Genomic DNA, 15,399 nt, shown 5'->3' with positions numbered 1-15,399 from the left:
CCAATTGAGAGTCGTATGCACAAGCTTGGGTTCGGCCGAGTTGCCTGTATTGTTGCCGCGCTCGTCTCGTCAAGGAGTCGAGGTTGTGTCTGTCTTCCGTCTTCCTAGGATGTCGTGAGCTTGCTGCTTTCTTACAAGGATTCCCGTGCGGCAGGGAACTCGGAGCTGCAGCATGCTTCGTATGTAAGTACCGTATGTATGTACTGCCCTGTACAAAGAACGTATTGATGGATTGCACTTTTAGCTTTCTTAGGTGTATATGTAAAGTATGGAAGTACGGTAAGTATGTACGGAGTACTGTGCAGCAGTATCTGTACGCAACCTAATTATCCAGGTCTCTCAAGGCACACTTTAGCGCATGCAGGTGCGCCCCGCGATCCAATGGGGAGAGATTGGCCCCCTGTCGTTGCCTATCGTCGTCATCAATTTTGAGGAACACGACCAACCTGGTAATCTCCAAACATTGGAAGCGAACTCCCCGACATGCTCTAGCCTCACAACTTACCTGACGGCTCCCTCCCCAGCCCACTCCAAAACAACTTGATCCAAGTCTCGGACCAAGGGAGAGATGGCCGGGGGCACAGGCCAGAAGTTCGAGACGACGGTGACGGTGATCGCCGGCGTCGCGTCCCTCGCCGCGACGTTGATGTCGATTGTGTAAGTGAAGCAAGACCCCGCCCCAGTTTCCTCAGTGGTGCTCCCGCCACGACTAACAGCTCCGGATCTCGGGCTAATCCACTGTGCTGCTTCCCACAGGTCAATATGGCTGCAAACGTGAGTCTGCCCACCATCCCAACACGAGTGTTGATGACCTCTCTCTGACGTCAATTACGCGAGCTCAGCAAAAACTACCGGAAACCTCTTCTCCAACGCTATGTCGTTCGCATCCTCCTCATGTACGTCGCGCCGACGCCTTGTCTCTCCGACACGCATGCTCACGGTCACTAGGGTCCCAATATACTCCATCTCGTCATGGGTCAGCATGGTCTCGCAGACAGCGGCTTCCTTATTTGATCCCATCCGGGATATCTACGAGGTACTGTTATCCGCTCTGGTGCGACGCGAGACGCGGGCTCCCCTAACCCTCGACAGGCTTTCACCATCTACACCTTCTTCCAACTCCTGATTAACTACCTCAGTGGCGAGCGAGCCCTCATCATCATGACGCATGGCCGCGAGCCCGTTCATCACCTTTGGCCTCTCAACCACGTCCTCCCCCGCGTCGATATATCCGACCCTCATACCTTCCTCGCCATCAAGCGCGGCATCTTGCAATATGCCTGGATGAAACCGCTGCTTTCTCTGGCAGCCATCATCATGAAGGCTACCAACACCTACCAAGAGGGGTATATTGGGCCAAGCTCCGGCTATCTCTGGAGCGGCATCATTTATAACATCAGCGTCACCGTCAGCTTGTACTCGCTAGGACTGTTTTGGGTCTGCATGAACGACGACCTCAAGCCCTTCCGACCAGTGCCAAAGTTTCTCTGCATCAAACTGGTCATCTTTGCCTCCTATTGGCAAGGCTTTTTCCTGTCCATCCTCGTGTGGCTGGGCGCCATTCCGGACACGGTCGACAACTACACCCCCGACAACTTGGCTGCGGCCATCCAGGATTTTCTAATCTGCATCGAGATGCCGGCCTTTGCTGTGGGTCACTGGTATGCCTTTTCTTGGCACGACTTTGCAGACAACAGGATTGCCTCGGCTAGAATGCCGGTACTGTATGCCATAAGGGATGCATTTGGAATCCGCGACCTCATCCAAGACTCAAAGGAGACGTTCTCGGGTGACAAATATGGCTACCGCATATTTGACTCGGGCGACAAGATTATGGCACACGAAGCTTCAAATTCGCGGCTCGCGCGCCTGAAAGACGGAATGCGCTATGAGCGGGGAGGCAAAGCCAAGTACTGGATTCCGAAGCCCGACGAGATCAACGAGACAACACCGCTTCTAGGAAACGGCGGGCCGAGCAACAGGAGAAGCGAATCTCTCTCTCCACATGTTAACAGCCTTGATGAGCTTATGCTAGATCCCGATGAGGAGCTCTTATATGACAGCGCCCGGAAGCTAGAGTTTGGGGACTGGAACGTGAGTCACTTGCATTCTTCTCGATTTTGCCTTTAGTGTTGTTCCATCTAACACTATTGCTTCAGTATCCCGTCATCACAGCAAATGAGCCGGCACGTGAGCGTGGCCTATCGCCGCGTCCAAGCCTCTACCAGCACACTCCCACTGGCAGTTTTTACAATCAGTCTCGGAGTAACTCTGTGCCATCGCTTAATCCTGCGTCGCCATTAGAAAGGCGTAAGAAGTTTGCACCGGAGGCACCGCCTGTCGATGGGCCTAAAAAGGACAAAAAGGGGAAGAAAAAGGCGGGTCTAGATCCTAAAGGGGGTAGCGCGGCTCAAGACATGGGAAGCGATCCGCTAGAGATTGCCTACGGTCCCGTGGTTGGCACCCATTTAAAAATCACAGCAGATGATTTTAACATTGACGAAGACAAAAGCTCTAACAAGCCGCAGCCCGGCGCAGATGAAGACGAACCAGGCTCGGCACAGATTGAAGATGATAGCTCAATACGAGAAGAAGTAAACCATTGGGGCAGGGAAAGCGAAGAAGGTACGCGTCCGCAATATAATGTCGGAGTCGCTGAGGAGTTTCATAACGTCTGGGGGAAGTGACCGGGCGAAATAAAATGCACTTGTCTTGCTGCCGTCATTTCTGGCTCTGCTTAGATACCCCTATTGTAAGCTGCGATCACTGTATTAAAGGCACAATAGATTTGATGCCGGAAACTGCGTGAGGCTTTGTACATCGTACCTTAAGCTTGAAATTAGGTCTTATTTCAGCTAGCATTTATTCTTTTTTTTTCGAGCCTGATTTGGCTACTTGGCTGTCTTCAATGAGTAGTATCTCGCCATGTTTACTTGCCCCTGAACTCGGCAATGCTTGATGCTGACCAACATTTTTTTCTTATCCTACTTTGCTCCGTGTCTTCTGAGCCTATCGCCCCACAACCTAGCCGAACGCAGGCTAGCATTCGCAGCCACGGCGCCGTTTCAAACCGCTTTAAAGCGAGAGCTTATATGTAGCTGTAGAAGCGCAGGCAACTTTTCTTCATGACTCCATGGTACGCCATCGCATGTACCTAGTTGAAGAATAGGTTAGAGCGAGTCATCCTAAAATTCACCTTGCCAGTACCGATACCTCCGTAAAGGCTGGCTGATATCGTTTTCCCCCAGCCGCTTGAGCCAGCGAGCAACGGCAAAAGACGGGCCATGATCTTATTCACCCCATAGATTGCTAGCCTAACATTCATGCCCAACGCCCAGGTGGCGGGCTACAGGCACTCGCTTACACAACCTAGCTGCTAAAGGTAAACTAGGTGGCTGGAAGTTACTTATTTTTCATGTCAACAACCAGAGATACTTCTGGGTTGTTCGAGGACAGTAGAGAGATGTAGTCATACATGAATTCAAGAAGTTAGTCATGGTTCGTATGATGAACCTAGAACCAAAAGAAAATCCGGAATTATTCTCATCGTCCTACAAATTCGGGCCATATCCTTTCAGAACTAGACTGTCTGAAACCTTTTTCTCGGCGAGTGAGTCGACGGTGGCCCAAGCTGGGTGTCCGGAAGTGATCTCTTACGTCAACGGGCCGGCGAAAGCTTCAAGCCCAACGAACCTCGAAGCTTTGAGCTTCTTTGACAGCTTCGGTAGGGAGCTATAAAAGCTGCCGGAGCTGCTCCTATTGTTTGCATTCTCGGCGTCAAGTCAGAGACACTCGTGACAAAACAAACTTGCTCCCGTAACTTTACGTATAGGCAAATGTAAAGGTATACCATCTAAGAATTGTCTATCAGATGCCTAATTAATGGGTGGTGCTGGATGTAATGTTTCCCATTTCCCATTCTTCCCGAATTTGGCGAACAACTAGCAAAGGAGGGGCAAAACAGGGCTTGACCCTCGCTCGAGGCGTTCAGACCACATCCAGCCGGCGCGCACTGGGCCAGCAGACCAATAGGGAGGCGAGAAGCCGATACCATTGTGCCCCACTACCAATCTTTACCCCTCCTTGAACCACAGGCCACTATTTCAACTTTTCCCTCCCCTCCCCACCACGCATAGAAAAAAAGGCGACGGTGCAGACTCGTTCTTCCACCTACGCCTTCCTCCATTTTTCCCTTGACATCCTTGCTATCGGTCTGGGGCTGACAGCTAATCGCCATAGGCTGTGGGGACCCTGCTTTTTGTCAGCTTTCGGTTTCTCCCTTATTTCTCATTGAGTAAATCTCTGCTCCAAGAGATTCCTCCCCTCCCCAACCCACCACCCAACGACTCCTTTATAGAAGTTGGTTGAAAAAATACAGCCGAGATGGTGAAGTAAGTTGCTCTCCTATCCACCATCATGGCTGAATACATTTGCCAACGGCCTTCCTCGCACTCGCCCGCGATGTGTTCTTTGCGCTCGCGATGCCCGCCGCTCGCTCTTCTCTACCCCGCCCCGGAGATAAGCGACTGCTCCGCGAACGATGGTGATTGACAATGGTTTCGCAATAGCTTCACGATTGAAGAGATCCGTGCCTTGATGGGTAAGTCATCTCAGCCAGATGGGCCGTTAGCTATTTATCCGTGCGGTTTCTGACAGTGGTACAGACAAGCCGCAAAATGTGCGCAACATGTCCGTCATTGCCCATGTCGATCACGGCAAGTCGACCCTCACCGACTCCCTCCTCGCGAAGGCCGGTATCATCTCCACCGCAAAAGCTGGAGACGCTCGTGCCACGGATACCCGTGCGGACGAGCAGGAACGTGGTATTACCATCAAGTCCACGGCCATCTCCCTCTACGGAACCCTTGAGGAGGAGGACCTTAAGGACATCGTGGGAGCGCCCGCGAGCGGTAATCACCCCCTTTCCACGCTGATCTAAGGAGCGGGATGCTAATGCGGGAACAGGAAACGACTTTTTGATCAACTTGATCGACTCACCCGGTCACGTCGATTTCTCTTCCGAAGTCACTGCTGCTCTCCGTGTCACCGACGGTGCTCTCGTCGTCGTCGACACTGTCGAAGGTGTGTGCGTCCAGACCGAGACTGTGCTCCGGCAGGCTCTCGGTGAGCGGATTAAGCCTGTTATCATCATCAACAAGGTCGACCGTGCTCTCCTGGAACTCCAGGTCTCCAAGGAAGACTTGTACCAGTCTTTCTCCCGAACCATCGAGTCGGTGAACGTCATCATCTCCACCTACTTTGACAAGGCGCTTGGTGACGTCCAGGTCTACCCCGACAAGGGCACCGTCGCTTTCGGCTCCGGTCTCCATGGCTGGGCCTTCACCGTCCGGCAGTTCGCCACCCGCTACGCCAAAAAGTTTGGTGTTGACCGCAACAAGATGATGGAGCGCCTCTGGGTAAGTGACAGGCCTCCCATGCCCTGGTTTGGTCGTGTTGTCTAACTGGGTACAGGGCGACAACTACTTCAACCCCGCCACCAAGAAGTGGACAAAGAATGGAAACCACGAGGGCAAGCAGCTCGAACGCGCCTTCAACCAGTTCATTCTGGATCCCATTTTCAAGATCTTCGCCGCTGTCATGAACTTCAAGAACGACGAGGTCACCATCCTCCTCGAGAAGCTTAACCTCAAGCTTGCCACCGAGGATCGCGACAAGGAGGGCAAGCAGCTGCTCAAGGCCGTTATGCGGACTTTCCTGCCCGCTGCCGACTGCCTGTTGGAGATGATGATTCTTCACCTCCCGTCCCCCGTGACTGCCCAGAAGTATCGTGTTGAGACCCTCTATGAGGGTCCTCTTGACGATGAGGCCGCCATCAGCATCCGCGACTGCGACGCCAAGGGCCCGCTCATGCTGTACGTGTCCAAGATGGTCCCGACTTCCGACAAGGGCCGCTTCTACGCTTTCGGCCGTGTCTTCTCTGGCACCGTCAAGTCCGGCCTCAAAGTCCGCATCCAGGGCCCCAACTACACACCTGGCAAGAAGGACGACCTTTTCATCAAGGCCATCCAGAGAACCGTTCTCATGATGGGCGGTAAGGTCGAGCCCATTGACGACATGCCGGCTGGCAACATCGTCGGCCTGGTCGGTATCGATCAGTTCCTACTCAAGTCGGGCACTCTTACCACCAGCGACACCGCCCACAACCTGAAGGTCATGAAGTTCTCCGTCTCGCCCGTCGTCCGCCGGTCCGTCAAGGTCAAGAACGCCCAGGATCTGCCCAAGCTTGTCGAGGGTCTTAAGCGTCTGTCCAAGTCCGACCCCTGCGTTCTGACATTGATGTCGGAGACTGGCGAGCACATTGTTGCTGGCGCTGGTGAGTTGCATCTTGAGATTTGCCTGAACGATCTCGAGAACGACCACGCTGGTGTTCCTCTCATCATCTCCGACCCTGTCGTGCAGTTCCGTGAGACGGTTGTCGCCAAATCCAGCATTACTGCTCTGTCCAAGTCCCCCAACAAGCACAATCGTTTGTACATGATCGCCGAGCCCATGGACGAGGAGCTGGCCAAGGAGATTGAGGCTGGCAAGATCGGACCCCGCGACGATTTCAAGGCCCGTGCCCGTATCCTCGCCGACGACTTCGGCTGGGATGTCACTGATGCTCGCAAGATCTGGGCGTTCGGCCCTGACACCAACGGTGCTAACTTGCTCGTCGACCAGACCAAGGCCGTTCAATACTTGAACGAAATTAAGGACTCTGTTGTTTCTGGCTTCCAGTGGGCTACCAGGGAAGGCCCAATCGGTGAGGAGCCGATGCGCTCTATCCGGTTCAACATCATGGATGTTACCCTCCATGCCGATGCCATTCATCGTGGTGGTGGACAGCTCATCCCCACGGCGCGTCGTGTGCTGTATGCCGCTACTCTCCTGGCCGACCCTGCTCTCCTTGAGCCCGTCTTCCTGGTCGAAATCCAGGTGCCCGAGCAGGCTATGGGCGGTGTCTATGGTGTCCTCACCCGCCGGAGAGGTCACGTCTTTGCTGAGGAGCAGCGTCCCGGAACCCCTCTCTTTACCATCAAGGCCTACCTGCCCGTCATGGAGTCTTTCGGCTTCAACGCCGATCTCCGCCAAGGAACCTCTGGCCAGGCCTTCCCCCAGTCCGTTTTCGACCATTGGCAGGTTCTTACCGGTGGCTCTCCTCTCGATGCCACCTCCAAGGTTGGCCAGATCGTCAAGGAGATGCGCGTTCGCAAGGGTCTCAAGGTGGATGTGCCGACTGTGGACAACGTAAGAGACATGCTCCCCTTCACCCCAATAACTCCCTTGCTAATAAATCCTTTAGTACTACGACAAGCTCTAAGCGTCTTTTGCCGGTGGCTTGCTTGTGACCCGGTGTTCTGTGTTATGTCCGTCATAAATAAGACTGGTTCATTGTCAGTATCATGATATTTCCCAGATTCGACATTGGGGACTATTGGAGACGGTAAAACAGGTGGATGGATGGAGCAGATGGGAGCAGATGGGAGCAGGAAAAGCCCAGCTTGAAAAAAGCCGATGACGACCAGACTTATCTATGGTGGCATAGCCTGCTTGTAGTAACGTAGAAATGATATTTTATTCGCATTGAGTTTTCGGTCCATGCACGAAGATGAATGATTGAAGGGGGTGGTTATGTTGTATTGTAAATGCGTAATATTATTTGGTATGTATTCATTCATAATCCGTATTGTTCGCACGTTATAAGGGACGTACCAAGCGCAAATACATTAACGGATACCGAAGACTAAGTAATGTCAGTACGCAGTACGGCTTTCATGCTATGCTTCATACAGTACGTGCAAAATTTGCGAGCCTGTAGCACCTTCCATTGCCTAGAAATTCGATTCCCTTAGCCACCGCAGCTCCCTACACGTAGAACGCCACCGACCCGCACAACTCAGGCGGCCCGCGCACGCGCTTGAGGTGCATTCGCGAAGTGAACTTTGCTCGAAGATCTACCTGAGATCTCCCCAGGCAGACTAAAGTTTCAGCATTTCGGTCGTCCTCCAACCCTCATCACATCATTCCAAGCTCGACAGCCAAGACGAGATTGTGGGTTCTCGCAATCGGCTGCAAATGAACAACAAAAGGAAGATGCTGTTCCCTGAGGAACATTCAGGCGACTTGAAGAAATGGATTGTGAAGAGGCTTGAAAACACGTTTGTCGCATCCCTCTTGCTCCATACCTCTGCGCTGCCAACTAACTTCTTTTTTCGAACTTGGCTGCAGATCCGATGCCGATGCCGACGTGCTAGCAGACTATGTACTTGCACTCCTACGACATGATGGCAATAGCGACAAGGTGCGAAAGCTCTGCGAGGACGAAATACCTGACTTCCTCAAAGAAGGTACGCTGATCTCACGCCGACCATCTTCAATAGCCTTGTGCTAATCTCTCCCGATTCCTGATCAGATTCCACTGTGTTTGTGAACGATGTCTTCAACGCAATCGCCGGTCAGTCCTACCTTCCAGGCGCCCCTCCTCGGCCGGTCAAGCAGGCCGCCATTCAAGCACCGCATCAACCGCTACCCGCGGGCGGTCTTTCCTACGATGATTACCCCATGCCCCAGGCCCTGCAGCCGCAGCCGCAGCCGCTTAATGGATCCAGAAAGCGAGGCTACAATGAATGGGGAGGAGATGCGGAAGCGTCGAATAGCCGGGACGGCCGCTTCCAGGAAGGGAGGCGGTTCAAGCAAGCTCGGCGAGGAAGAGGGAATGGCATGGGCGGCCGAGCAGGTAGAATGGGTGACGAGAATGCGTTTACCAAGTCGTTTGGGTCACCACCAGCAGTCGGAGCCGGAGCCGGAGCGCCAGCGTCAGCGCCAGCCTTCGCCCAGGCCGACCACCTGCCGCCGCCTCCTGTGGGCGGCGGAAACTTCGATCCAGCCGCCGCGCATTTCAGCCCCAATGCAGCGATGGAAATGCTGTTCGGTATCCGGCCGATGAGCTTGTCCGGCAATCCTGGTGTTCTAGACTTTTCGTCACAAGCCCGAGGGGCCGGCCAGCAATCGAGGAGACGGCCGCGGTGTCGTGACTATGACTCCAAGGGATATTGTGCTCGCGGAAGCACATGCAATTTTGAGCATGGAGACGAGTCTCTCTACGCTCATCCTCCACTTCCTCGGTTTAGCGCGCAATCGGCGCGACCTCCGTCCGTGGAAGGTATGTTCTCTGTCCGCTGCTTTAATATTCCAGCCGAAGCTAACCGGTGCGTAGAGTATGACCCGACCAACGCCCTAATTGCCAGCATGCTCAGTGCCACGGGCCCTGTCCAGCAATATCAACCCCCGACGCCGGATGAAGGCCATCAGGCGAGACGCAAGACAGGGACGCAGCCAAAAGGCCGGCGCAAGGCACCATTCTCTGCAGACGGCCCGGTATTTGACAGGACGAAGTCAACTATTGTGGTTGAAAATATCCCCGAAGAGAATTTTACTGAAGAACAGGTTCGGGAATACTTTTCCCAGTTCGGCAACATACTTGAGGTTTCGATGCAGGCGTATAAACGATTGGCGCTTGTCAAATTTGACACGTGGGCCTCAGCAAATGCAGCTTGGAAATCACCGAAAAGCGTTTTCGACAACCGCTTCGTCAAAATATTCTGGCACAAAGAAGATGCGGCTTCACAAGCGACCTCGTTGGCCCCGAACAGCGATGCGGGAGATGGCCCGAAAAAGGCAGGATCGCAAGCCGGCAACTCGGTAGCTGGCGCGGGGAGCCCAGGTCCGCCGGCGGAGATAGACATGGAAGAATTTCTGCGCAGGCAGGAGGAAGCCCAAAAGATTCACGATGAGAAGGCAAAGAAACTGCAGGAAGTTGAGCGTCAGCGCCAGGAGCTGGAGAAACTGCAACAACGGCTCCTCGCCAGACAGCGTGAAGAGAAGGCGAGACTAGAAGCAAAGCTTGCGAAAAGGGCCCGAAGTGGTGACGAGGCCGGATCCGGAGTTAAGAGCGAAAGCAACGACGATGAAAAGGCGCCAAACCCAACCAGCCAAACAGAGGCCCTCCGTGCCCAACTGGCTCTGCTAGAGGCCGAAGCTAAGCAGCTAGGACTCGACCCCGACGATATGGGCGAACTCGGCGAGGTCATGGAAAATTCGATGTGGAACAGTTCACGTGGTGGCGCCTTCGCAAGGGGCAGGGGCGGGTATTCCCCAGCCCGGGGGTATGCGCCTCGTGGCTTCCGCGGCGGCGCAGCATTTCGCGGCGGCCGTGGCAACCACCACGCGGCATACGCGGCGTACTCGCTCGACAATAGGCCAAAGAAGGTCACGCTTACTGGCATGGATTTTACAGTGTCTGAGAAGGACGAGACGCTGCGGCAGTACCTTTTCGTGGGTGACCCTTGACTTTCCCTTTCCTCTTTTCCCCTAGTTTTGATTGCCCCTATTTTTACGAACTGAAACTAATTCTTATAATTTGAAGGGCGTCGGGGAGTTCACGGACATCCAGTCCAGCCCGAATTCTACTGAGATCACATTCAAGGATCGCAAGACGGCCGAGAAATTCTTTGCCGGCGTGGCTAGCATCAGGGAGATTCCCGGTCTCGACGGCCAGGTTGAGCTCTCGTGGAGCGGTATTGGGTCTAATGGGTCTACAGGTTCAGCCTCGATTCCCGGCACGCCGGGTGCAAACTCTGGTGCACCGCGGTCTTCTACTTCTGCTGCTATCAAGTCTGCCTCCTTCAGCGGTAATCAAGAGCCGCCGTCGGGCGTAGTAAAGACTCAGCAGCATGCAGGCGGGAATAACAACAACCATGACAACAACCTGGCGAAACTTGAGAACCAGGAAGACCAGGTCAATCGCTATATCAGAGCAACAAGCGGTAGCGATAAGGACGTTACGTTTGTTCTCGAGCGGAAACCCGGCCATTCTGACGAAGATATGCATGCCGAGATGGACTACGAAGTCGCTGATGATAATCAGTGGGAATGAAGCTGAATCAGTCGGTGGGGAAACGCTAGGGGGTGGTGGAAAGGCCTTGCTATGCTCCTATGCCGAATTGCGCCAATTGCTCAGACCTAGCCAGAAATTGCCTCGCTAACTGCACTGGCTAGTGGTAGCTGTCTCATATATACGGGCATGCTACCAATTCGGCTGTCTCGAGATCAGACGGTGTCACGGAGGTCAAAAAGGAATACAAACCCATGCCTACTACCTACTCTATGTAAATGGTACGTATTTGTGAGTTCCACTTCAAAAGCATTCGTATCAAGGTCGAGGTTGGTCTGTATTTATATGCAACAAAATTCGTACTACACAGCATATATTGTATGTACGGAGCAGACCCGTTATTAGTGCAATGACACCATAGTCGGCCCCCTGTCCCGCACCCGCAGTCCGTGGTGCCGGTCTCCTATATCGCTTTTTGTGTGGGGGGTCCCGCACCAAACACAGGAACCGGGCTAGGCGGAGTGGTCGTGCATGGTGCTCAGGATACCGTTACCTAGGGCGTACTTCCGTACCGGGTTGTGGGTTGATACTGTGCTGTGTAAAGTGAAGGGTGTTCCTAGCTTGCCCCTCCACGTTGCCCCTCCAAACACAACGTCTACCTAAGGTATCTTTTGTTGAAGTCGGGCTGGCGTCTGGTCCATCTCATGCAGCTGCAATCAAATGGACTCATGTGCTTTACCTAATAATACTGCACGGATATCTTCCATTGCCGTTGCTAGAAAGTTGAACGCACCTTTCAGAGTCAGTCGGCCGGGTCAGGCTGGGTCGGGTCGGCTAGGAAAACTGATTGACCGCCACTTGGGATCCCCTTCCAAGCTTTCGCCGAGCGCCGCCTCGCCCCCGCCTGGCTTCTCCATGATTTTACATCCCCGCATCTTTCATCCCCTTTGTCAAACAGACATCTAGATTGACGTGAGCTACGAGCCTTAGCAACAAGTTGTAAGCATGATTGACGAGTGCTTATGGTGCGGATATACTGCCACGCAAGCACCTTTTGGCTGTCCCCACAAGTGAAGTTATAAAGCTCTGTTTTATATAGATCTGCGTACAACCCGGCTCTCGGCCATAACCCGAAGCTGTCTCGGGCAGCGGGGCCAAGGATGTTGCCCACCAAAAGAAGGATGCCCGGCTACGGAATACTCAACATGCAAAAATAGCGAATACATTCACCCCCTCCCCCTCCCCTAGTAGGAGCATACATACATAGTAGTACATATGGGCAGACTCTCGCAGCACCCAATGGGGTAGCAAAAGCTCCGGGTACGGCGAAATTCTCCATGATCTCACCCACTCAACCCACCCTCGCTCGTGCCTGCCCGTGGGGCGACCTTACTAAATCGGAGGTGTTGCAGGCAGGGGCAGTTGTAAAAGGCACGACGACCCCGACCCCGCCAATGTTCTTGAGACTCTTCCTTTCCCGCCCTTTCTCCATTCCTCTAACCTAAACCTTTCCATTGAAGCCGCCGCCTTCTCAAAAGTTCGGACCCTGTTGGCCCCAGTGTTCGAGCTGCTTAGAGAGTGTGTGGACAAAGGTCGCTCGCTTGCTCTAGAAGCAAGGGCGTGCGCGCGTTGAGCTGCCCTCGAGACTGATTTGACACGGTAAGACAGCCCCTCCTCCATCCCCAATGACTCTCATGAATATTCGAAATGTCTCTTGGGGTTGTAGACTCCATTTTATTCATGTTAACCTCCCTCTGCCGTCTGTCTCCAGGATGACGTCGAGCTTTGGCTCTGTGTACATCTTCTCCCTCTTTTCCTTTTTCCTTTCTTTTGTTCTTGCTTCTTTTTACAATTTTTTTCCCTCTTTGTGCCACTTCTTATTCGAGCCTTCGGTCCTCTCGATCTTCCCCTTCGCAGAGCTTCATCTTTCCATCAACCCCCCACCTTGCTTCCCCCCTCCCCGCAGTCACAAGTCTTTGTTTTCCAGCCCTCCATTTGGGTGACAATAAACGCCCAGGCTGACTGTCAATGACTTCGTTTCCCGGGGCTAGTACCAGTATATACCCAATCCCCGGTAAAAGCGGTTCCCGCTCGGCCCGGCACGTCCACGTCCACGTCGTCCACGCCTACGTCCACGTCCACGTTCACGTCCACCCACGATGCATATCCAAGAGATGCTGGCCGAGGCCGAGAGGACGGGCAACCCGTCCTTCTCCTTCGAGTACTTCCCGCCCAAGACAGCACAGGGTGTGCAGAACCTCTACGATCGCATGGAGCGCATGTACCACTTTGGCCCCAAGTTCATTGACATCACCTGGGGCGCCGGCGGCCGCATCGCCGAGCTCACGTGCGAAATGGTGGTGCAGGCCCAGACGTACCTCGGCCTCGAGACTTGCATGCACCTTACCTGCACCGACATGGGCGAGGAGCAGGTCAACGACGCCCTCCACAAGGCCTACAAGGCCGGCTGCACCAACATCCTGGCCCTCCGCGGCGATCCCCCTCGCGAGAAGGAGAAGTGGGAGGCTACCGACGGCAACTTCCGCTACGCCCGCGACCTCGTGTCCCACATCCGCCAGTCCTACGGCAACCATTTCGATATTGGCGTTGCCGGCTACCCCGAGGGTTGCGACGACAACAAGGACGAGGATATGCTCCTCGACCATCTCAAGGAGAAAGTCGACATGGGCGCCACCTTCATCGTCACCCAGATGTTCTACGACGCGGACAATTTCGTGCGCTGGGTCGAGAAGGTACGGGCTCGCGGCATCACCGTGCCCATCGTTCCCGGCATCATGCCAATTGCGACCTACGCCAGTTTTCTTCGCCGCGCGAATCACATGAACTGCAAAATTCCCGACGGCTGGCTGGAGAAGCTTGAGCCGATAAAGAACGACGATGTGGCTGTCCGCGAGATCGGCAAGACCCTCGTCGCTGGCTTGTGCCGGCAGATCCTGGCGGCCGGGATCAGGCATCTGCATTTTTACACCATGAACTTAGCGCAGGCCACCCGTATGGTGCTCGAAGAACTGGACTGGATGCCATCTCCGGACCGCCCCCTGAAGCAAGCACTCCCTTGGAAGCAGTCCCTCGGGCTCGGCCGCCGTGGTGAGGATGTCAGGCCCATCTTCTGGCGCAACCGGAACAAGTCGTACATTGCGCGCACCCAAGACTGGGATGAGTTCCCTAACGGCCGGTGGGGTGACTCGAGGTCTCCCGCCTTTGGTGAACTGGACGCCTACGGTATCGGCCTAACGGGCAACAATGAGCAAAACCGCAAGAAGTGGGGAGAGCCTCAGACCATCGGAGAGATTGCCAACATGTTTGTCCGATATCTGAATAAGGAAATCGAGTACCTTCCTTGGAGCGAGGCACCCTTGACGAGCGAGGCCGATTTGATCAAAAATGATTTGATTAGCCTCAACAAGAGAGGTCTCATCACAGTAAATTCTCAACCGGCTGTCAACGGCGTCAAGTCGTCTCATCCCGTACATGGCTGGGGCCCTACGAATGGATACGTCTACCAGAAAGCCTATCTCGAGCTGCTTGTCTCTCCGGAAATCTTCCCCGAGATCAAGAGACGCATTCACGGTCACCCTGATCTGACCTACTATGCTGTGACTAAATCAGGTAGCCTGCACACCAATGCGCCATCTGAGGGCCCCAATGCTGTTACATGGGGCGTGTTCCCTGGTAAGGAAATCGTCCAGCCTACCATAGTTGAGAGCATCAGCTTCCTGGCCTGGAAAGACGAAGCTTTCCGGCTTGGGGTAGACTGGGCCCGCTGTTATGAGACAAACACCCCCAGCCGCCTCGTGCTTGAGCAGATCATGAACACGTGGTATCTTGTAAATATCGGTGAGTTTCCCTGCCCCCTTGTTCCATTATTTGTAGGGCTGACCCTCTTTTTCTAGTGAACAACGACTTTCACGAGCAACGAATAATTTTCGAGGTCCTGAGCGACCTCAAAGTTCTGGACCTTGACAAGGTGCCAACGGCCCCCACCAACGGGACGACGAACGACACAACCAATGGGGCAACCAATGGGGCAATCAATGGCACAACTAACGGCGACGCCAACGGAACCCATCACTCTACAAACGGTGTCGAGGCTTCAACAGTACCTCAGTAATTTTACCACGGCACGGACAAGCTTCTACCGGGCGCTCGCCTGTGTTTTCAACATTTTTTGAATGGCCAAAAAATTTCAACAATAAATTTTTCAGTAACGAAACGACACAGCATTATATAGCATATTGACAGGCGTTGAGCGAACTTGGTGAGCATTCTGGAGTCTGGTTTTTCAACAAAAATTGGGGGGACAGGAAACGGGCGAGATTGGGGATTCAGAGCCGGGTCACAACGGATCATAAAAGGAACGTCTAATAAGGCCGTTTTTGGGGTCTGAGGGAACCAAACGTGTGTTGGCGGAGGAGAAAGTATGGACCGGTTCATGCATAAGAACATATCTCAACGATACCCCAGGTGGAAAAAGGCGCGAATGC

At 53.9% G+C, this 15,399-nt stretch overlaps 4 protein-coding genes across 4 annotated transcripts; all 4 read left to right on the top strand.

Moving 5' to 3' along the window:
* Nucleotides 1-409: 409 nt before the first annotated feature.
* On the top strand, nucleotides 410-2,902 carry B0T26DRAFT_702086 (organic solute transporter Ostalpha-domain-containing protein). Its single transcript, XM_060441615.1, has 6 exons — nucleotides 410-657; nucleotides 757-774; nucleotides 843-896; nucleotides 949-1,036; nucleotides 1,093-2,094; nucleotides 2,160-2,902. The coding sequence occupies exons 1-6, from the start codon at nucleotides 569-571 to the stop codon at nucleotides 2,685-2,687; spliced, it is 1,779 nt and encodes a 592-aa protein (XP_060298196.1). The 5' UTR covers nucleotides 410-568; the 3' UTR covers nucleotides 2,688-2,902.
* Nucleotides 2,903-4,417: 1,515 nt separating this feature from the next.
* Nucleotides 4,418-7,427, top strand: B0T26DRAFT_211067 (P-loop containing nucleoside triphosphate hydrolase protein). Its single transcript, XM_060433798.1, has 5 exons — nucleotides 4,418-4,600; nucleotides 4,665-4,910; nucleotides 4,966-5,417; nucleotides 5,473-7,248; nucleotides 7,304-7,427. Exons 1-5 carry the CDS (start codon nucleotides 4,597-4,599, stop codon nucleotides 7,319-7,321), a joined length of 2,496 nt encoding a protein of 831 aa, XP_060298195.1. The 5' UTR covers nucleotides 4,418-4,596; the 3' UTR covers nucleotides 7,322-7,427.
* A 667-nt stretch (nucleotides 7,428-8,094) lies between these two features.
* Nucleotides 8,095-10,936, top strand: B0T26DRAFT_739541 (uncharacterized protein; the record flags this gene model as incomplete). Its single annotated transcript, XM_060443725.1, has 5 exons — nucleotides 8,095-8,159; nucleotides 8,230-8,348; nucleotides 8,414-9,163; nucleotides 9,218-10,335; nucleotides 10,427-10,936. The coding sequence occupies 5 exons, from the start codon at nucleotides 8,095-8,097 to the stop codon at nucleotides 10,934-10,936; spliced, it is 2,562 nt and encodes an 853-aa protein (XP_060298194.1).
* Nucleotides 10,937-13,053: 2,117 nt separating this feature from the next.
* Nucleotides 13,054-15,026, top strand: B0T26DRAFT_739540 (methylenetetrahydrofolate reductase-domain-containing protein; the record flags this gene model as incomplete). Its single annotated transcript, XM_060443724.1, has 2 exons — nucleotides 13,054-14,752; nucleotides 14,809-15,026. The coding sequence occupies 2 exons, from the start codon at nucleotides 13,054-13,056 to the stop codon at nucleotides 15,024-15,026; spliced, it is 1,917 nt and encodes a 638-aa protein (XP_060298193.1).
* Nucleotides 15,027-15,399: the final 373 nt, after the last annotated feature.

The sequence above is a fragment of the Lasiosphaeria miniovina genome (genome assembly GCF_030549165.1).
Source record: "Lasiosphaeria miniovina strain SMH2392-1A chromosome Unknown B0T26scaffold_3, whole genome shotgun sequence".
In the NCBI taxonomy this organism is placed as follows: domain Eukaryota; kingdom Fungi; phylum Ascomycota; class Sordariomycetes; order Sordariales; family Lasiosphaeriaceae; genus Lasiosphaeria; species Lasiosphaeria miniovina.
Note: the sequence above shows the minus strand (reverse complement) of the source record. Positions and strands in the feature narration are given on the sequence as shown.

Coding starts and splice junctions, on each gene's coding strand:
- B0T26DRAFT_211067 (XM_060433798.1), top strand. Junction 4,911..4,965: donor CGTGGGAGCGCCCGCGAGCG/GTAATCACCCCC, acceptor ATGCGGGAACAG/GAAACGACTTTTTGATCAAC. Junction 5,418..5,472: donor AGATGATGGAGCGCCTCTGG/GTAAGTGACAGG, acceptor AACTGGGTACAG/GGCGACAACTACTTCAACCC.
- B0T26DRAFT_702086 (XM_060441615.1), top strand. CDS start 569: ATGGCCGGGGGCACAGGCCAGAAGTTCGAGACGACGGTGACGGTGATC. Junction 897..948: donor GTCGTTCGCATCCTCCTCAT/GTACGTCGCGCC, acceptor CACGGTCACTAG/GGTCCCAATATACTCCATCT. Junction 2,095..2,159: donor TAGAGTTTGGGGACTGGAAC/GTGAGTCACTTG, acceptor CTATTGCTTCAG/TATCCCGTCATCACAGCAAA.